The sequence below is a fragment of the Elephantulus edwardii genome, unplaced genomic scaffold (assembly GCF_000299155.1).
Source record: "Elephantulus edwardii isolate Elephantulus edwardi_28Jun2011 unplaced genomic scaffold, EleEdw1.0 scaffold00026, whole genome shotgun sequence".
NCBI lineage: Eukaryota > Metazoa > Chordata > Mammalia > Macroscelidea > Macroscelididae > Elephantulus > Elephantulus edwardii.
Genome location: NW_006399776.1, coordinates 6,083,460 through 6,106,015, shown reverse-complemented (window position 1 = coordinate 6,106,015; position 22,556 = coordinate 6,083,460). Strand labels below are relative to the sequence as shown.

At 49.0% G+C, this 22,556-nt stretch overlaps 1 protein-coding gene across 1 annotated transcript in view; it reads left to right on the top strand.

The window, feature by feature from the left end:
- VPS18 (vacuolar protein sorting 18 homolog (S. cerevisiae)) overlaps positions 1 to 9,591 on the top strand; it is a 13,523-nt gene extending 3,932 nt beyond the window's left edge. Inside the window, exons 3-5 of the mRNA XM_006883003.1 lie at positions 3,215 to 3,306; positions 3,456 to 5,326; positions 8,863 to 9,591. Of these exons, the coding sequence (XP_006883065.1) occupies positions 3,215 to 3,306; positions 3,456 to 5,326; positions 8,863 to 9,591 (2,692 nt within the window). The remainder of the gene's footprint in view (positions 1 to 3,214; positions 3,307 to 3,455; positions 5,327 to 8,862) is intronic.
- The last annotated feature ends 12,965 nt before the right edge of the window (positions 9,592 to 22,556 follow it).

Sequence of the window (22,556 nt, the reverse complement as noted above, 5' to 3'; positions counted from 1 at the left end):
ATCTGGTTGGTTGTTTGGGGTGTGTGTGTGTGTGTGTGTGTGTGTGTGTGTGTCTGTGTGTGTGTACCATCAAATTGGATCTGACTGGTATAGGAGGAGATTGTTCCTCCTTCTCCAACAGAGCATCTGCTGGATTCGAATTCTGCACCTCTGGGATTGCAGTGCAGCTTCTTGTCACTAGGCTACCAGAGCTCACCTGGCCAGGGTTCTTTTTAAATTGTTGTTAAGTGCTGTCAGGTCGCAGGCGACTCATAGCAACCCTATGAAGGAGAGTTCTCGTCGCTTGGGTGGGTGCCTTTCATCCTCTCTCCAGGTTCATAGGGTTTCCAGAGGCAAGCTCTTATGGAAGTGGATGCCACTCCTCCTTCCAAGCTTGTTTTCATCGGGGAGCTCCATCCCACTCTCTGTCCGCATTGGGTAACCAACCGTTAACGCATTTGACACATCAGTGTCACAGTATTCAGCTTCACAGCAACCAAAAGTGACCGTGGTACGGCAGCTTGTACACCAGTGCTATACGACCTAGAGGAATGTCTGTACAAAAGCAATGAAAGACAGGCCTGAGGGCCGCGGATTAAAAGTCACCCAACTTTGGCTTGGTAGCATCGCTTTCTGTCCACTGGGCCAGCTGATCTCTCTCTCGAAGTTGACTTTTTAAATTAGTTTGGTGTTAATTTGTGTTTATAATGAACGTTCTCCTAAATGGTACAGCATTGCCCTGTTAATTTGCTATACTGAGGAAACTTGCTGTGATACTCACTGTTGTGCCATTGGTGTCTCAAATGCCATAATGGTTACACATGCTTAACAGTGTTTGGTGGAGTACCCAGATTAAGACAGGCATGGAAGCAGGAGTGGCATCCATTTCCTAAATAACATGCCTCTGGAAACTCTATGAACTTAGAGAAATAACAGTAGTTATAGAATAATAGTTAACAACAAAAGATTGACAAAAAAGTAAAAAACCATAATTTAAAAAGACACTAATCCTCAGTGCTGAGATGATGGAGGAACACAGACGACTCACACATGGCCCATCAGAGTGTAAATTGTCACCATTTTTTAATTCATCTGACATGTCTATTAATATTTATTTATAACTTTGACTCAGTAATCTCACTTTGAGTTATGCACAAAAGCACCACTTTGCAAAGGGTATAAATAAGATGCTGATTGCAGTATTATTTGTTATAAGAAAAACCAGATCCAAGCTCAAATCTTATCATTGAGAAAATGGTGGTTAAATTGTGGATCAGCTATCAAATGGAATGTTATTGAGACAATGAGTTACACTTACTGTCCCTGTGGAAAGTTCACAAAATATTATTGAGAACAGGAAGTTGCAAGCTGATACACACACTCTGAAGGCATAAAAACAAACAAAACAATCTAGCTACATTGAGCATGGGGAATGATAATCAGATTTTTTTTTTAATTATTGTTTTCTGTGTACTGTCAAATCAGATCTGACTGGTACAGGAGGGGATTGCCCCTACTTCTCCGGCAGAGCATCTGGTGGATTCAAACCGCGTACCTCTGCGATTGCAGGGCAGCTTCTTGCCACTAGGCCACCAGAGCTCCCCCAATAATCAGATTTCTTACAGAGTTGGAAATGAAATGGGTTTGGGAAGAAAATCATTAGTTTTTTATTTATGTAACTTTGCATTGATTCTTTAGTTAGAATAAACATAGAATTTGAAAAAGATAGTAAAAAGATCACTTAAACAGGAGTACCCTTAAGAGTAATGCTTCATAACCAGTAAGGGAACTCTGATGGCCCTGTCAGTAAGGGGTGATGCTAACCCAAAGAAAGGCAGGTAGTTCAGATTCATCAGTTCAAATCCTTCCAAGGGATAAAGATGGGCATTGTCCTCTGGTGCAGTTTACAGCGTCTGAACACCCACTGGAGGGTCATCCATGTGTCAGTTCCAACTTTATGGCAGTGAGTAATAGCAGTTAGCTACTATTTGTTGTTCCATTCTTAACCTTGCCAGTTGGTGAAACTTTTGCCTATATTCCGTTGACCAGCGGGAAGAAACTTCCGTTTCATGACGTCTTAGAATAAGGTGCTGATGTTCTCAGCCCTTGAGTATTCTGTTTTGTTTTTTTTAAATTGTAATAATTTTAATGAACGTTTACAGAGATTTTGGATTTCCATTCATTCATTGTTGCACTTTTCTCCCTGCCCGGCAATACCCCCCACCCCCCCAGTTCACTCCTCTCTTTGAAAAGTAAAAGAAAAATTCTTTCTTTGGTATATAATCCCACTGCCCCAAGTACACTCCACTATGCACCCTTAATTCTGGACTCTTGTGATAACTATAATACCCTATCATATATCACTTTTAAATTATTCTCTCCCTCATCTGTTTCGATGCAGTATACATAATTTATCCAGTTTTTCTCAGTCTTACCCCAACCCTGATACCAGTCCCATTCTATAACAGTAGCACCATGCAGTATTTGTCCTTTTGTGACTGAGATATTTCACTCAGCATAATGTCCTCCAAGGTCACCCATTTTGAATAATATTGTGTGAGCTCCTTGTTTTTCAATGCAGCATAGTATTCCATTGTGTGAATATACCACAGCTTCTCTATCCATTCATTTGTTGATGGGTACCTGGGTTGTTTCCAACTCCTTGCTATTGTGAACAAATCTACAATAAACATGGGTGTGCATATATCTGCTTGGATGTCAGTTATGGTCTCTGGGGTATTGAGTGTTCTTAAGGAGGAGATCCTAGATGCATTTCAGGGGTTCCTCTGGGATTTCTGCTGATAATGTGCCTTCAATTTTGCCTGCAACTCAGTAATCCAGTGTACAGTAGCTCTGAAGTCTGCCCAGTCCTGAGCCAATCTCACCAACACACCTAGCTCCATTGCCCCAGTTACTGTATTAATCCATCTCATCTGGGGTCTTCCTTTCCTGTGCTATCCCTCTACCTTTCCGAGCATGGTGTCCTCCAGGGACTGGTTCCTCCTGGCCACATGCCCAAAGTATGTGAGATGGAGCTTCAAACTCCTAGCCTCCAAGGGAAAACTTGGTTTCACCGTCTCCAAGACAGATCTGTTTGTTCTCATGGTGGTCATCTGTAGATTTAAGGGACAAGTTGTACAGCTTACATCAGATTCTTGAAAGATGGGGCAGGGAGCCCAAAGGTGGTTAACTGCTGTCCTTTTCTAGAGTGATACTGTGACTCTTGTTTCCACAGCATTGACTTGGGCAAGGCAAATGAGCCCAACCATGTGGAGCTGGGGCGCAAGGATGATGCCAAAGTTCATAAGATGTTTCTGGACCATACTGGTAAGAGATAATAGAAGTCCGAGTGGGGGGGCCTGTGGGTAAGTCACTGCCCCAGAAGGAGTGGGCAGGGTCTGAGAGTGGTGGGGGCAAGAAGACTGAAGGAGGGAAGGGCAGCACCCACTAGGATGCCATCCTCTCCCCCACTCCAGGCTCTCACCTGCTGATTGCTCTAAGCAGCACAGAGGTCCTTTACGTGAACCGTAATGGACAGAAGGTACGACCACTAGCACGCTGGAAGGGGCAGCTGGTGGAGAGTGTGGGCTGGAACAAGGCACTGGGAACCGAGAGCAGCACAGGCCCCATCCTGGTCGGCACCGCCCAAGGTCAGATCTTTGAAGCAGAACTCTCTGCCAGCGATGGTGGCCTTTTTGGCCCTGCCTCAGACCTTTACTTCCGTCCACTGTATGTGCTAAATGAAGAAGGGGGTCCAGCGCCTGTGTGCTCCCTAGAGGCTGAACGGGGCCTCGACGGACGTGGCTTTGTGATTGCCACCACTCGTCAGCGCCTCTTCCAGTTCATAGGCCGAGCCACCGAGGGGGCTGAGGCCCAGGGCTTCTCGGGGCTCTTTGCTGCCTACACTGACCACCCACCCCCGTTCCGAGAGTTCCCCAGCAACCTGGGCTACAGTGAGTTGGCTTTCTATACACCCAAGCTACGTTCTGCACCCCGGGCCTTTGCCTGGATGATGGGAGATGGAGTGTTGTATGGATCACTAGACTGTGGGCGTCCCGACTCTCTGCTGAGTGATGAGCGAGTCTGGGAGTATCCAGAAGGGGTGGGTCCTGGGGCCAGTCTGCCCCTGGCCATAGTTCTGACCCAGTTCCACTTTCTGCTGCTTCTGGCTGACCGAGTAGAAGCAGTATGCACACTGACAGGGCAGGTGGTGTTGCGGGATCACTTCCTGGAGAAGTTTGGGCCACTGAAGCACATGGTGAAGGACTCGTCCACAGGCCAGCTGTGGGCTTACACTGAGCGAGCTGTCTTCCGATACCACGTGCAGCGGGAGGCCCGAGATGTGTGGCGCACCTACCTGGACATGAACCGCTTCGACTTGGCCAAAGAGTATTGTCGAGAGCGGCCTGACTGCCTGGACACAGTCCTGGCCCGTGAGGCTGATTTCTGCTTCCGCCAGCGCCGATACCTGGAGAGTGCCCGTTGTTACGCCCTGACCCAGAGTTACTTTGAGGAGATTGCACTGAAGTTCTTGGAGGCCAGGCAAGAGGAGGCACTGGCTGAGTTCCTCCAGCGAAAGCTGGCCGGGTTAAAGCCAAGTGAGCGTACCCAGGCCACGCTGCTCACCACCTGGCTGACAGAGCTCTTCCTTAGCCGTCTTGGGGCACTGCAGGGTGATCCAGAGGCCCTGACCCTCTACCGGGAGACCCGGGAGCGCTTCCGTGCTTTCCTCAGCAGTCCCCGCCATAAGGAGTGGCTCTTTGCCAGCCGGGCCTCCATCCACGAGCTGCTTGCCAGCCATGGGGACTCAGAGCACATGGTGTACTTTGCTGTGATAATGCAGGACTACGAGCGGGTGGTGGCATACCACTGCCAGCATGAGGCTTACGAGGAGGCCCTGGCCGTGCTCACTCGCCACCGTGACCCTCAGCTCTTCTACAAGTTCTCACCCATCCTCATCCGTCACATACCCTGCCAGCTGGTAGATGCTTGGATTGAGCTGGGCAGCCGGCTGGATGCCCGGCAACTCATCCCTGCCCTGGTCAATTATAGCCAGGGAGGTGAGGCCCAGCAGGTGAGCCAGGCCATCCGTTACATGGAGTTCTGTGTGAACGTGCTAGGCGAGACTGAACAGGCTATACACAACTACCTGCTGTCACTGTATGCCCGCGGCCAGCCAGCCTCCCTATTGGCCTACTTGGAGCAGGCAGGGGCCAGCCCACACCGTGTGCATTACGATCTCAAGTATGCACTGCGGCTCTGTGCTGAGCATGGCCACCACCGCGCCTGTGTTCACGTTTACAAGGTCCTGGAGCTGTACGAGGAGGCTGTGGACCTGGCACTACAGGTAAGCCAAGGAGTTAACCCCAACCCAGTCAGATACCTGGAGAGCAGGAGCTACAGATGTTGAAGGGTTGGAGCAGAGAGCAGTGACTATAGGTTACCGGCTTTTATAGCAGGGAGGCACTGCAGTGTGTGAAGAGCAAGGACTCTGAAGTCAGGATTTGTGTTATGGCTCTCCAGCTTAGTAAGCCACATAGCTTTGAGTTAGTTTCAGAACCTCTATTTTTTCTGGATAGTTTAGCCACAAAATAGGGGTGATATTTTAGTATTGTTAGGTGTTGCTAAATTAGCTTCAACTCATAGTAACCCTGAGTACAAGACAATAAAACCCCTGCCCAATCCTGAACCATTCTAACACTCTCAACTTCCCATTGTTGCAGTCACTCTATCATGTTTCATTGCAAGTCTTCCTCTCCTTTACTGTCCCTGTTTCCAAACATGAGGACTTTGTCTCAAGACTGGGCCCTTCTAATAACAGTATATGAGACAAAGTCTGACCATCTTCACCTCTAAGGAATATTTGGCTATACTTCTTCCAGAACAATCTGTTGATTCCTTTTATTATCCCTGGTATATTTCTATTGTTAATCAACAGTACAATTCAAAGGCATCAATTCTTCATTTTTCCCTATTTATCCAATTTTCAGATACACATGAAGCAACTGAAAACAGTGTGCCTCAGATCAGGTGCACCTTAATCTTTAAAATGACATCCTTAAAGTGCAGCAGGATTGCCAGATGCCATAAGTAATCTGACTTCTTTCACTTTGTTTAAGCAAGATTATATCTGTGTATCACAGGTTATTGATGCTGTATTTCTCATATAGTCCAATTTCTTCAATTATTTGCTTAGCATACAGGTTTGAATAGATATGATGAAAGGATATAAACCTGACACACATCTTTCCTGATTTTAAATCATGTATTATCCCATTCTTCACAATATTATCCATAATTTATTATGGTCCCCACAATTTAATTCCTTGACATAGTAAAACAGATAAATACTTTTTTAGTATTTCTTTTTAGCCATACGATTTATGATATTATTCAGTAATTGCTGTATTTTGTTGGATCACCTTTTTTTTAGATAATTTTTGTTTATTTATTCTTTTTACGTGTGTACCGTCAAATTGGATCTGACTGGTACAGGAGGCGATTGTTCCTCCTTCTTCAGCAGAGCATCTGGTGGATTTGAACCGCGCATCTCTGGGATTGTGGTGCATTTTTTTTTTTTTTTGAATGGTCACAAATAATGGGTTGCTACCAGTCAGCTGGCCAAGTAGCTGTCTTCTAAATTTTTTAGCATAGATGCATGAGGAGCACATCTGTTTATTAAAAAATTTCAGTTAGTAGTCTGTCAGTTCCTGGAGCCTTATGTTTTTGCTAATGTCTTCAGTGCAGCCTAGACATTTTTATTCTTGATCATTGGTTCTTGATTATATGCTACTTTCTGGAATAGTTCATTGTAAAGCCAGTTCTTATTGGTCCATTGATTCTGCTCCTTCCATCTTTTTATGTTTCCTGCGCTCTTCATATTTTACCATAGAATCCATCAGTGTTACAACTTAACACTTGATTCTTCAGTTATTTGAGCTTGAGAAATGCTGAATGTGTTCTTCCATTTGATTTTCAAGTTCTGTATCTTTCCACATTTTACTATTATAATATTTTACTTTGTATTCTCAAACTATTAATCATGGGGGGGTGTTTAAAATTTATTTTAATGAACATTTATAGAGACTTGGATTTCCATTCATTCATAGTTGCACACTTACTTTCCTCCCTGCCCACTCCTCCCCCTAGTTCACTTTTCTCTTTGAAAGGTAAGAAAAAAAATTATTTCATTGTTATACAGTCCCCCCACTCCCAGTCCATTCTACTGTTCCGCTTTCATTCTGGACTCTTGTCATGACAATATCTAATCATACATTCCTCCTAAACAGTTCTCTCCCTCATCTGTTTCAATGCAGTATATACTATTTATCCCCTCTTAGGTTTCCCTCAACTCCAATGTCAGTCCCACTTCACAACAGTGACACTATGCAGTATTTGTCCTTTTGTGACTGAGATATTTCACTCAGCATAATGTCCTCCACGGTCACCCATTTTGAATAATATTTCATGAGTTCCTTGTTTTTCAGTGCAGCGTAGTATTCCATTGTGTGAATATACCAGAGCTTCTCTATCCATTCATTTGTTGATGGGCACTTGAGCTGTTTCCAACTCCTTGCTGTTGTGAACAAAGCTGCAATAAACATGGGTGAGCATGTATCTGCTTGGGTGACAGTTCTGGTTTCTTTAGGGTATATTCCCAGTAGTGGAATTGTTGGGCCAAATGGTATTTCTATTTCCAGCTTTTTGAGAAAGCTCCATACTGCCTTCCATAGTGATTGCACCATTTTCTCTGCAACCTCGCCAGCATTTGTTGTTTGCTGTTAAATTTTGCTGTTCTTACTGGAGTGAGTTCATATCTCATAGTAGTAATCATAGGGTTTTCAAGACTCATTATTTTTGGAAGTAAGCAGCCAGTACTACTTCCTGCTGAGTCTCTCTTATTCTAGACGCTCTGCTGAAACTTGTCCATCATGAGTGGCCTTGCTGTCATTTGAAATACAGGTGACATTGCTTCCAACATCACAGCAACACTCAAGCCACTACAGTATGACAAATTGGCACGTGAGTGGAGGGATATTGTAGTAATTACCTCATAAAAACCAGTTAACCAACTCGTGGTGATCTCATGGAAATGTGACTCATGAAGTTTTTGTTGTTGTTATTGTTATATGCCATTGAATCAGAACTGACTCATAGCAAACCCCCCAGTGGGTCTTCAGAGGCTGTAAATCATATAGGAAGAGTTTGCCTGTCTTTCTCCCATGTAGCAGCTGATGAATTCAAACCCTGTGCCTTTGGATTGACAGCTCAACTTCTTACCACGAGGCCACCGGAGCTCCCTGTAAAATTTTTAATATCTGGTAGACCTAGTTCACCAGGCCTTTCTCTTTAGGTATGTCTAGGTGGGTTTGAACATTTGGTTGGCACAATAATTGTACCACTCAGGGACTTCTCTTATCAGCTTGATTAAAATACTATATTTAGTAACAATAACAGTGTCTGGTACATAGGTAAGTTCTGTGTGTTAGCTGTTACATTACAGTCGGGGGAAAGCTGAGCTTCAGGTGAACATTTCTCAAAGCATGGATGATACCTGTCTTAGGTTTATTTGAAGTGTTATTTAAAAATGCACTAGACCTAGGCTTGAACTCAGAATGTCTTAGAGTGGGGCCCCAAACTGCATTTTTAATAGGCACCGCAGGTTATTCTGAAGTTCACTAAAATGTTAAACTCTTTGCCCTAAGTAACTTTTATTACATATCTGCAGCAGTGACAGAGGGCCTTTTCCTGAGACAGGTTCCTGTCCTAGTCCCTTGGGGCTTGTCTCAAGCTCATATTTTCTCTGGGCCTCTGTCGCTCTCAAAATGTTTATCCTGGGGTGGAAGTGAGGGGCTGATCTAAATACCCATGGTGTTCCCACAGGTGGATGTGGACCTGGCCAAGCAGTGTGCAGACCTGCCTGATGAGGATGAGGAACTGCGCAAGAAGCTGTGGCTGAAGATCGCGCGGCACGTGGTGCAGGAGGAGGAAGATGTGCAGACGGCGATGGCCTGCCTGGCCAGCTGCCCCCTGCTCAAGATTGAGGATGTGTTGCCCTTCTTTCCTGATTTTGTCACCATCGACCACTTCAAAGAGGCCATCTGCAGCTCACTCAAGGCCTACAATCACCACATTCAAGAGCTGCAGCGGGAGATGGAAGAGGCCACAGCCAGTGCCCAGCGCATCCGGCGAGACCTCCAGGAGTTGCGAGGCCGCTATGGCACTGTGGAGCCTCAGGACAAATGTGCCGCCTGTGACTTCCCCCTCCTCAACCGACCTTTTTACCTCTTTCTCTGTGGCCACATGTTCCATGCTGACTGTCTGTTGCAGGCCGTGCGGCCTGGCCTACCGGCCTACAAGCAGGCCCGGCTCGAGGAGCTGCAGCGAAAGCTGGGGGCTGCTCCACCCCCAGCCAAAGGCTCTTCTCGGGCGGCCAAGGAGGCAGAGAGTGGGGCTGCAGCTGGGGGCCCCAGCCGGGAGCAGCTCAAGGCTGACCTCGATGAGTTGGTAGCTGCAGAGTGTGTGTACTGTGGGGAGCTGATGATCCGCTCCATCGACCGGCCCTTCATTGACCCTCAGCACTATGAGGAGGAGCATCTTAGTTGGTTGTAGGAGGGTAACACTCTGACAGATAGATGGGCAGGAAGACCACACCCTGGTGTCTGCTCAGTCACCTTGAGATTGCTGGGCTCTGTCTATATTGGAGGGACTGGAATCAGCCACTGTCTACAGGGTCTCAGCTGAATGTGTTGGCCAGCTTCTCATACTGTTCTTTAGACCTGCCTTAGAGCTGCAGTAGAGCAGGCCATGCTCCTGCCTCCCAACAGATGGCCTCCGCCTGGTGAAGTTGGAAAGATGACCCCTTACCACTCCTCCCACATCTATCAGCTCTTTTGTCCTTTCACATCCCAGCCTGCTCACTTTCCAGAGCACTGATCATTCCTTTCTTTACACTTTGGCCTCTCAGACTCCGATCTCCTCTCTCAGATGCCTCCCTCTCTTCTTTCTGCTCCTTGGCCCCTAGAAGGGGACAGACAGCATCTCTTAAGTCTTGACACTGGAGTGGGGGCGTGCTGATGGTGAGTATGCTGTTGTGTCTGGGGCTCCGTTGGGAAGGATACCCTGGGACAGAGCCTTCATGAAGGACTGTGAAGGATGGCGAACATTAAACTGTGCAAAGTAATGCTACTTCTGGAGTCTTGGCTTTGTGTCACTGCTAGGCTGAGTGGTACACAAGTGACCTCAGGATCAGGTGCCACAGGGAGACTGCTAGGGCCCTGCATGCCATCAAGCATGGTCTTTAGTTCCCCACCTACAGGGAGATAGGATGATGTCTCACTTCCTTTTCTCTTGACTTTAACTATTAACCACTCTGATTCCAGGGATCAAGTGGAAATTTACAGTTTAATATCTGTAGGGTAACTATAAACTTGATGGCAGTTTTTTGGTTGAGCAGGCAGAGATTTTTTTCAGTGACCTCTGCCACCAGGGGCCACTCAGTCTGGGGGAATGTAGCAGAATGTCACAAGACCCAGGAATGTAGGTCCCTACTCCCCACATCCTCCTCCATCTGGAAGGCTGCCAGAAACTAAGGTCCCCAGCCTCCCTGCCCAGGCACAGCAGCATCTACAAAGACATGGCCAGGACAGCAGGTCAGGCCAGCTCTTTTTCCTCCATCTCTTCCTTAACTGACCCCCACTGTGGCCATGATACCTTAGTTGCCACGACAGCTGGAGCTGGGGGAAATTCCTCAAGTGCATCAAGTGTTTGCACTTGGCATGGCATGGAAATATGTTGGCTGCTTTGAAGCGCAAATGGCAGATGAGGTACTGATGGACATGGTGGTGGTAGACCTCCTCCCTCACTTTGTGGAAACAGCAGAGGAAGGCCAGGCAGTGGAAGGCCCATAGGCTGGCATGGATGCTGCTGTGGCATCACAGGTGGCCACAGGTTAAAAGTCTGCATTCATAGGGCTTTAGCTCCCAAGTGGGAAATGCTATGGTGCTCCAGGCCAAAGAGGTAGAAGAAGGCCCAAAGGCAGACAAAGCAGGAAGTCAAGAGCTTTCTTGGGTCCAGCCCCTTCAGATGCGCCTGCTGCTGATTTGGACACACCTTGGTCATTAATTAGCAAAAGGTCACTGCCCTCACCAGTATCCACTGGGAATGACACCTCCTGAGTCAGCAGGGACTTCTGCCCTGTGCTGGTGGGATCAACCCCATTTGTAAGGGAAGGAGGCTTTGGGTGTTTCAAGGAGGCCCCCAGCACTCTAATCTTGGTGGCCCCTGAGGACAGGATGAAGCCTGATGTTTCTTGTCCTTGGGCAAAAGTGGAAGGCAAGGGGTCTGGGCTGAAGGAATCCATAGAGTGGTAGGGGGCATGTAGCTAAGCGGTGGAGTCAGGCTCATTTATAGGTCTCCTGGACATGTGCAGCATTGAGGCCAAGCCAGAATGTAGGGAAGGGCAGGCAAGGTGGTGGCGGATGAAGATGCAAATAGTCGTGGGTTTGGTTTTTAAATCATTTTGGAGCAAGGACTGTTACTTCCTTCAGCCAGCAGGTGGTGCTGCTCCCCACAGAATTGTTAGCATTCAGCCACCTGGGACACTACTATGCTGCTTCAAGCCATTCCCTTCTTAGTTATCCTAAGAATTTTGGGGAGATACTACTGTGGTTTTTAAGCCTTTCCGTTTTCCTCCTTTCACTACCCATTAACTATGTTAGACTTTGCTTTCCCATTTCTTAGCCAAGATTTTCCCCAGCTAGCCTTTACCTGTAATACTAAGGCTCATTATCAAGGTGAAAAAACAGCCATTACTGCCATCTATGGTGGCAGATATATTCTCTCCCTATCGAGTCTCTTGTGACCCCTCTTTCCATTCATCATGCTCCTGTAATAGTGGCAGGAGGCTGTTTCAGGAAAGCCTGGAATGGGGCCCCCTGACATCAGCTGAACACCCTTTGCCCCACAGGCTGATGGTCACAGTGCACTGCCTGGCTCTATGGGTGTGGCCTATCAGCTGGCCCAGACTGAGACAGAACACCACCAGTGTTCCTGGAATCTGGTGGGTTACACCCACCTGGCTGGTGACTATAGGTTTCTCTTCCCCTGCCCCCAGTGTAATCATTCAAGACTATACTAAGTTCTTCTTGAATCTTGTCTTGCTGATTTCTCCACCACTGAATAGCAGTCTTTTTCACACTACTGCCAAAAAGAAGGCCTAGAGGCTGTCCCAATTTTTACGAACCTCTGGAAGCAATGGTAGCAAATGGATGGCAATGAATTGCATTGAGTGTACTCCGTTCCAGGAATATTTGGAGGGCTCCTCCTCTTTTCCACTCCCCATATGGCCTACAACTTTCCTCCCAGCCAGACAGGTCCAGAGGAGGGTTGGGGGGCTCTCTGGTCCCCATTGTCAGCATTGAACGTCAAAAGGAGGCTGCACAAGGGTACTGGCTTGCTTGCTTTAGTAAAACAGCTTGGGGCTTCTGTCTTTCTACATAATGGTGCTTATACTACTTGTTAGTTAAACAAATACTGCCCTATTGCTCCCTCCTCCCAGAGGGCTTGGCAAAAGCAGTCTGGGACGCCCCTGCCCCTTCTGTCCTTCCTAAGCCAGCCCATCTGGTCCTAGGCTGTTTCCTCTTTCCTGGAAAAAGGCCTTAGGCTTCCCTGGCACTGATAGAATGGTGTTCCGGTGAGTCAGGGCAATGGGAAGCCACAGCTCTTCGATCCCTGGAAACGAAGCATGGGCATGGGAGTAGGGATAGGGGAAAGAGGAGGGGAGGGAGAAAGCCCTTGGGACTTTGGCCCTGAGCCTGGGGGAGGGCCAGAAAGGGGTAATGCTGGGGGGCAGCTGCACGGGCAGGGGCCAAGATGAATGAGCTGCTCCTGGAGCAGTCACTGGAAATAGAAGGAGTGGCCACAGGCAGTGACGCTGAGACCAGGGCAGGAGGCCTGTAAACAAGGAAGCCACCTGGGGGAGATGCAGGGCGGCCACTGGTCCTGCGGAGCAGGTGCTTCCTGAGGCCCGCCCTTCAGAAGGCCCTTGGGGCCGCCCGGCCAGAAAAGTAACAATCACTAGAGGGCGCTGTCTGCTGGTGTCCCTGAACCTACCGGATCCCGCGGAAGACTGGGGGTGTGGTCACCAGAGTGAGCCAGCCGAGGTCCGACGTCCAGCCTGCCCGCCAGCCCGCCCTGCTCCTGTCCTCAAGGCAGGCTGGCCAAGGGCACCAGGCCTGGCGCAGAGGGCGAGGAACTCTGCCTGGCCAGCCTGGGTGTGAGCTCATTCCCCGGACCACCAGTTATCTAAGTTCCTGCTCCCTGTCCCCAGGGCTCCAGTCGCAGGCCAGGGACTGGCACCAACCTTGTTGATTGGAAGGGGGTTCCGAGGCCACCAGGCTCCGGGCTGCCCTCAGCTGTGTCCCCTGGCGCCAGGGAAACAAAAGGCTAGGGGCCCAGAGGGAGTTATCTGCCCCCACCACCATCAGGATGGAGGGGAGGGGGCTGAGAGGGGGCACACCTCCTCTCCACTCCTCCAACTCTGCAGATTCTTCGAGACACTTTCACAGGCGGAAATTCCCAGAGGTCAGAGGAGGGAAACGGTTAATTCCTTTTATTCAATGGGTCCCCCCTACACGCCTCCCCCAACTTCCTCCCTCCACTTCCCGCCCCCCCCTGTGTGAACAGGAAGTGGAGAGGAAAAGGCTCTGAGCGGAGCAGCTGGGAGCTGGAGGCAGGGAGTGGGCGGCAGGCGTGGTGCCAGCCCTGCCCCTCATGGTTACTAGCTGGAGGGCCAGACGCCTGTGGCCTGGGAAAGAACCTGCAGCCCCGCTGGAAAGTGTCCCGGTGTCCAAGCCTCACTCCTCAACCTGCTTCCAGGTCAGACGTATCTGAGTGTAAGGCACCCTCAGACCAACACCCAGCTGCCCTTGCACCCCAGCCCCACTCCCAGCCCCAGGCTAGGCACCCCAGGTCTGGCAGGCATCTCCAGGCAGCCGTCAGTCCTGGCACCAGCTCCAGCCACTCAGCTCCTTGGTCCTGCCAGTCCTTTGAAGCTCATGCAGAGCTTCCTGTTTGGGGAGGGTGATGCCAGAGCCCCTCCCCCACCATTGTTCTGTAGAGACCATAAGTCCATCTGTTGCCCCATGGTGGAGCCCCTGGGCAGTGCCACACGGAAGCAGCATCACAAAGGACCCTGCTGGCTGTCTTGCCGATGTGGAGCGAGGCTGGGCCCTGCAGCAGGTTGAGGGTGAGGGTGCTCAGAGGCAGGCCAGGGTAGGCGCTGATACAAGGAGGATGTACCATAGCTTTAGTGCTTGGGCAGCTGGACTCCTCTGCTGTCTCTTCCACCTGGAGCGTCCCAATAGTGACATTCAGGGAGCCATGCATGCTGAAGCCACCAGAAGAACACCACCATGATTATGCCCAGGTTCCAGAAGGGACAACTGAGGCAGAGGGGCAAACTTTGGTCTAGGTTGGCTAATAAAGGAGTACAAAGCAGGGTTCACCTTTCAAGCCTAGTGCCTGCTCTCTGTACACCCCATGATTGGGTGCTTTCATTTCTCTGAGCAGCTTTACCTTTTCAGAGCTTTTGCCTGTAAGTAGCCCTCTCAAGATAGCCATAGGAACTATACCATGAAGTCATGGGAGGTTAGGTTGACCCTAACTCGGCAGCCAGCAACTGATGCCCACTATGAATAAGCCCAGACATGCTTGGCACAAAAGGGGAAAGGGGCATTGGTCCAGACCCCAGAAAGGTTGGTGCTGCTGCTGATTCCCATTGTGTTGCTCAGGTATAGAAGCAGGTGCCATATATCTCTGCAGCTCACCTCCCCTGCTCCCCTTGCAGCTCTGACCTGTGACCTGCTTCAAGGTCTACCCCACGTTCCTCTGCAGATCCTCCACTTCTCTTGCCAGCCCAGGACCTGAATGCCTAGATCTCAGGGCTAGGATGGCTTCAGATGGAGAGCAGATAGCTGCAGTGCTTGCTTGTTCAAAAACTTTCAAGAGTGTCCAGTACCGAAAATAGATATGCTGAGCTTTCTTGATAGATGCCGGGCTTGCGGAGAGGGCTGCAGACCCCTTTCCTTCTTTACACCTCAAACCCTGTGGAATGCCAGGATGCCCAAGAGCCCAATTTGAAAACCACTGAGCCGCCAACCTCTCCTTCTGATTTTACAGATGAGGAATCTGAGAGGACAAGAAATCAGCCCACAGGTGGCTGGCCTGAAATGCATCCAAAAAACCGTCCCTTCTCCATGGGATTCAGTGCTACTCATCCATGACCACTGACCCTTTAAGACTTGTTCAACATTCTCCTTGGCCCTTCTTTATGCATCTCCAGACTAAGTGGGTTTGAACTGAGAGACGGTAATCTGAAAGAAGCAAATGAAAATCTCTGCTCTGCCATCTATCAGCTGTCAGCTTAAGTCACATTCTCAGGATTGCAACTTCTCCACCTGAATAAATGTAACAGACCTCAAGAGGCTGTCACAACGCAGCAAGAAACTTTAATGCAGCACACTTGTAAAATTTGCCGAGTCCTTGGCGTGAGTAATTCCTGCTGGCTTACTTTCTCTTCCCTTTTAACTTTGTGCCCTGTTCCTCTCAGCTGGGATCCTGAGAACCCTATCTCAGCTCTTCTCACACAAGTTTCTCTGGTCTCCTCTTCAGTTATCATTGGAATTGGCTCTAATTGTCAGGTATCGTCAAGCTGACCATGACTCATAGTGACCCTATGAACAACAGACTGAAAGCTTACTTAAAAAGGCTTTTCTACATCTCGTGGTGCCTCTCTGGCAGTTCGAGTCCACCACAGCTCCAGGGAAGAAAGTTGGGTAATCTCTTCCCCATGTGATTTATAACCTCTGAAAACCCACTGGAGGTTCAGCTCTGAGTTCTAATTCAACTTTGAACAACAATTTTCTCAAAACATGGTGATGATCCCCAGGGAAGAAAAGCTCTAGGTAAGAATGAGATAGGACTCCCTCCCCCATGGGGAATGTGCTTAGTAAAGTGAGGCAGGGGTGCAAATGTGGGAGGTGGGGGTCCTGGGTTCCTGGAGGAGGGAGGGCTCCACTCCAGCTTCAAGGAACAGGTCTTGGGACTGGGAAGATGCCACTCTAGCCAGTGACAGGTGTGGTTCCTCTGCTGGTCTGCCATTATATCCATACCAGAGTTGGCAGAACAGCCTGGCTGGCTGGTTGGCACTCTCTTGGGAGCCTCAGGAAGTCCCCGTTGTCCCCCTTGGCCTTGGGCCTACTGCAAGTTAGAATTCCAGGCAGCTGTCCTCTCTTTTTATCTTCAGTTCCTGGTCATCCCTGGAAATCCCTTTAAGGCTGGATCTGAAAGATATCCCAGGTCTTTACCATAAAGCTCATCCTCTCATGGTCTCTGGTGCCAACCCCACACATAAGCTAGTGGGCATCTTTGGCCACCGCCACAGGATCCCTGGCGTCAAGATGTTGCCTTATAGAAAAGGCCCCATAACTCTCCTGGACTCCAGATGCTGGCGCTCCAGGTATGTTGTCCTGAGCCTCAGCAAGTGGAACGCTGAACAACAAGAGAGCCCCCACCCCTCCCTGGCATCTTCCAAGTGATCAATACTGGTAGAACCCTTGGCACTGCTCCAGGTTAGACATGCTGCACCACCTCACAACGCTGTTTCATAATCACATAATTCCCTTTGGTTTTCTAGCAGAATTTTTGCTTTAATTTTTTAGAGTTTCTCGGCCTTTTTTTTTTTTTAAGCAATCAGTCTAAATTTGTCATCGCATATCCCCATTTCCACCCCTCAGGGCCTCCTCTTCATCCCCTGGAATCTGGAAACCATATGTATGGCAGAAACCCCCCAGCATCCCCTAATGCACCCTGGCTGGGCCCAGCCTCCAAGGGGCAGCTGCCTTAGCAGGGGGAAGGTCTACTACACTGGAGGCTGGGGCTGGGAAGGGAGTTTCTCTTTGGACCTTCCCAGCTCAAGCAATGGAGAGGCCATGTGGTCTAGTGGTTAATGCTGGGACACAAGCGTTCTGTCCCCAGTAATCTCTTTGACTAACTCCAGAAGCCTCGGAAAGTACCATTAGCATCACCAGGCCTCAGTTTCCCCTTCGCTGACGGGCTCTACCAGAGTTTACCAGTTAGCTCATCTTCTACCCATCTTGACTGAGTTTTTGGTCCAAGTGTTCCTGCTGTTGCTGACAAATGGTGTGAGCGTGGCAAGTTGCTTAATCTCTTTGAACCTCAATTTCCTTTATTATAAATAAGAAACTGTTGTTGTTTCTACCTGCTGGACGTTTTCAGGATTAAACAAGAAAACTCATAAAGATTTACAACCTAAACTCTACTTGCAGGGTTGGTTGGAGGGGGATGTCGCTGAGTCAGAATCAAGTCAAGGGCAGTGGACTTATTCTGAAGCATCTCACACCAGGCATGCTATAAAAGCTCAGTAAACAAGGGGAGCTCTGGTGGCTTAGTGGTAAGGAGCTGCAACTACAATCCCAGAGGTGCAGGGTTCAAATCCACCAGATGCTCTGCCAGGGAAGGTGGGACAATCTCCTCCTGTACCAGTCAGATCTGATTTGACGGTACACTCACACAAAAATAATAAAATAAAACTTTTTTTAAAAAAAGCTCAGTAAACAGTAATTACTGTTAATAGTAAGTGTTCTCAGTGGGAACTATGGTGAGTTCTGGCCTGTCCACTCTGCGCTCCTGCTCATGATGCCCTCTGGACCTTCCTGGGAACCTCCTGTCTCTGGAAGAGCCAGGGATGCATTACCAATAGTTGTAGATCAAGGCTGGGGCTCTGCTGCTCAGTTTCTGTCTCCATGACGACCCCAGCCCCTCCCCTCCTTCCTTCCTTCGGAGCTTTCTGTTTACTGTAAACAGCTGCCCCAGCTGTACACTAGCTGATCCGGCCCAGGGCCAGCCAGACCTCTGAACCAGGGACAAGCTTGGTGTGTGAAGGTCTGGGCACAGGAGTCCTGGGCTTGAACAAGCTGTACTTTGCCACTTTGACAGGAGCCTAGCCGGTGGGGAGGCCTGTCACCTCAGACCAGAGCAGCCAGAGCCTCAGAGACAAATAACAAATGGAGTGTAATTGAGAAAGCATGGTAGAGATATTTCTGGCTTGGTTTTGGTCAGACCACGGTTCCCTGGCTTGGGTTTGCTCACTGTATGACTTCAGGCTAGCCACTTACCTTGTCTGAGCCTCTTTCAGCTTACTACTTTGTACTGTAGTTGTGATGTGCCTTTGAGTTGGAACCAACCCACAGCTGACCCTCCAGGGGGTTTCAGAAGCAGTAAATTGCACTAGAGGAAATTGTCCATCCTCTCAGAGCAGCTGGGGGATTTGACCTGCATGCCTTTGGGATTACAGCACACCTTCTTATCACCAGAGATACTTTAAACATAGTGTCCAATATAGGACTCTAACTCACAACCCCAAGGTTAAGGGTATCATGCTCTCTATCAACTAAGCTAACCAAGGTAATAATGCCTTCCTCCAGGGTGAGTTGCTATGCTGATGAGTGATAACACACTTAAACCCCCGGCTTAGTGGTTGGCAAGTTGTGAGCTTGCAACGATGGTGGCTGGTGTTCACATCTCACCTTTCAGATCCTCTTCTGCTCAGGGACCTTGAATGAGTCTCTGCCCGTTTCTCGACCTGGCATCAACCCCACAGACTACTCATGTGTATTCTGCACACAGACACTTACTTGTACATATTAAAGTGGGGTAATAAAATGAAGTGGATGTGTCAAATGCGTTAATGGTTGGACTGAGAGTGGGGTGGAGCTCCCTGATTAAACAAGCGTGGAAGGAGGAGTGGCATCCACTTCCATAATAGCTTGCCTCCGGAAACCCTGTGAACTTGGAGAGAGGATGAAAGGCACCCAAGCATCAAGGACTCTCCTTCACAGGGTCGCTATGAGTCGCCTGCGACTCGACGGCACTTAAGAACAACAACAACAACAATAAAATGAAGCTCATAAGTGGCCCACAGACAATATTCATGAAGGCAGAAGAGTCTAGTTGACTCCTAAGCCCCTACAAAGTGAGTAAATGTTGGAGATAGGGTGTCTGTTGCCTCTTCTTCTAACCACTAGGTTCCCACAATTTTCTGCGGCTCCCCCGGACAGGATCTGTCCTCCCTGCCCAATCTGCCACCATGTAGAAATATGGAGAGCACTATATAGCTCCCCTTTCCTGGGGGGCTTAATCTTTCACGGTAGGCTAGCCCAGAGACATAGTCCAGGCTGAGATGCTACTAACTCCTGGGGGTGCTGTGTTGGCTCTCTTGAGTCTCAAGCATTCCTAGAAGTGCTGGCCCATCAGCAGAGTCTTACAGGCCATTTCCCTCACCATCAAACCCTCTCAGCAGTCCTGGGGCAGAACCAGAGCAGCCAGCAGTTAGGGGCATTCATCACTTTGAGTCATTTCCCACAGACCCATGAGTAAGTGTGGCTCTGGATTTCCAGGCCGCAGCTCTCTGCTCCGGGGTCTTCCAGGACTGGTCCCCAGCTGGTTCCAGGTGCAGCCCTGGGGTTCCAGCCTGAGTTCAACTCCCTTCGGAGCAAGGCAGGAGGACGTCTGAAGACCAGAGAGCTTCATTGGCTCTTCTGTTCCATGTTCCCTTGCCAACAACTTGAGTTAACTCTTCTCCCTTTTGGAGTTTCCATCCTCACCAAGCCTGGGCTACATGAGAAAGGAAAGGAGCCCCCAGTTGACTGAAGTCAGCCCCGAGGGCTAGGCTGGAAATCCCCCACTTCTTACCTTGGCTGCTTGAGGAAACAGCCTCCCGGCAGAGGGCCGCCTCCCCGCCAGGGACTTTTCTCCTGGGGGTGACATGACAAGCAGGGGAGCTACAGGGACCCCAGCCTCCAGGAGGGGGAGAGGAGTGTGCTAACTACACAGGACCCTCAGGGGCCATGGCACCAAGATCCTAGAACATGGGTGGGCCTTACACAGGCCTGAGAGCACTGGGGGAAATGTCAGGAAAGGTCCAGTCTATTTCCCTCACCACCAAGCCCACCCAGCAGTTCTGAGCAGACCCGAATCTGATCTGACCCAAGAGTTTCTGCACCCAGGGTCCACCGGCCCTCTGCCACTTCTCCCCCACCCAGCACACTGTCCGAAATGGGTTTGTAATAGGATGAAACTGCTATTGTGTATCATGACGTTGGAACATACTCATAGCTGACCCTCCAGTGGGTTTTCAGAGGTTGTAAATCTACACAGGAAGAGATTGTCCATCTTTCTCCCCCAGAGCAGCCAAAGGATTGGATCATGCACCGTAGGGTTGGCAGGGCAACTCCTTACCACTGAGCCACCAGAGCTCCTTCCTAAGACGAAAAGACCTCCCGCTCCAGCCCTGAGCTCACCATGCTCCGATGCTCTGGGTGCTCTTCCAGTGTGGTTGGTTACTCTGAGAGCCACTCACCAGCCTTCATCATCACTGAGGTGGGCTCCTGGAGGCTGTGTGCTTAGGGTGCAGGGCCATCTGTAAAGGTGTGACAAGCAACAACTCATTGCCCTGCGTCAGCGCTGACTCATGCCTGACTCTCTAGCGTGGTTTCAGAGGCTGTAAATCACACAGGAGGAGATTGCCCATCTTCTCCCACAGAGCAGTCCCACCAACCCGCCAGTGGAGTTTCAGAGGCTGTCAATCTCTCAGGAGGAGATTGGTGGCGCAGTGGCGGACTTAAACTGCCAGCCTTGATTTTTGCCAACACAATTCCTTACTCCCTAGGCCACTAGATCTCCACATAGGGGTGGGGGGTGATGGATGAGGGAAACAAGAAGAATTCCATTTATACTTATTTTTCACCTAAAAATGAGAAAAGGATCTGTAATAATAGTATCCTTATGTCCTAGAGAGGATGAAGCTAGCCTGCTCCTTGGAGGCAAGGATTCTGAGGCTTTGTGTCCGACATATTTTGGGCATGTCGCAAAGAGGGACCAGTCCTTGGAAAGGGACATTATGCTCGGAAGGGAGGAGGGACAGCACAAGAGGAAGACCCTAGATGAGATGGATTAATACAGTTACTGGGGTAATGAGGTTAGGTGTGTTGGAGACAGTAAAGTGGCACAGGATAGAGCAAGTTTCAGGGCTGTTATACATAGGGTTGTTATGAGTTGCAAGCAATTTGATGGCACACAACAACAACAATACTAATAATAGTATGTGATTCAACTGCAGTATGTAATTCTATATAAAAATATCCACACTCATAAAGTGTTGGAGACCACTGCTCAGGGAGATTATTAAGTGTGTTGTCAAACCAAAGGCTGGCAGTTCAAGTCCACCACCATGCCACTGAGAAAGATGGGCAGTCCTCTCCTGTGAGACTTACAGCCTCTGAAACCCTACTAGTGGGTCAATTATGAGTCAATTCTGACTACATCACAATGAGTTGTTGCTTGTCCCATCCCTACAGAAGCCTCTGAACACAGCCCCAGGAGCCCACCTTGATGACGAACAGAAAAAGGTAGGGCAGTGGCCCTCAGAGCAGATAACCCCATTGCAAAAGGATGCAGAGCATGAGGGACTTAAGGAGGGGGAACTAATTGTCTTAATACATTGCCAACCACAGACAGTTGAGTAACCCACATCTGAAGTCCTTCTATTTGAAAGGCTTGAAAACAAATGAGGTCATCTTAAGAGAAGACCATCTTGCTGCAGCAGTGGTCACACTGTGGATCTCCACTCCAAAGATATAGGCAGCCTGTCACTCTACCCACAGCACCTTGATGTAGCAAGCAATAGTTTCTCAAAGAAGAATACATAATGAGTGTGTGTAAGTTTGTCTGAAAGGGAATGTGTGTGTGTATGTGGCTAGGCTTGTGTGCTCACACCTAGGTGTCCTGTTCAAACAGAACTACCTCAGCAGTGGCCTCTCTTTTCTTTGTTGTTTGTGGAAGGCTTACTCTGACACGTATTAAGATACCTGCCATCAACCTAGCTCATCAGTCATAGAACTCCCAACACTGAGGTAATGAAAAGGAGTCTGAAAGAGACAGCGATATTTGCACAACACTGTGAATGAAATAATGTCATCGAATGATACACTGACAATGGCTAATTAGCAAAAACATCTAATGTCAAATCAGATGTTTTATTTCCTCTGCATTCTTATCGCATAACCTTTTAAAATAGATGAAGCAAGTGAATCCCAGGTGGGTAGCAGGTGGGGAAGGTTTAGGGAGGCGTTGAGAATTACTCAGAGTCTTACTTTGCTCCACAAAGCTGGTCTTCTGTTGCTCCCATCTTCCTAGAGCCCCAGGGGTTTGTTATTGTTTGTCACTCAGGTTTTGTAGTAACCCCTGGGGATTCAGATTCTAGTCTAGGAGGAAAGCTCCCAATTCACCCCAGTATATCAGAACTACATCCACAACTGTTATCTTGTCCCTTCGGCTGCTCTGGGAAGTCCAGAGCCCTCTCCAGGACCAACCCTTTCAGCTGAGGCCAGAGTTGCCTGCCTCTGCCCGGACTCCAGCTCTCCTGGCAGGCCCTGAGGCAGGGCACCTCTTCCTCCATTGAAAAACTGGTCAGAGGGAGGGTGAAGGGTGGACTCCGC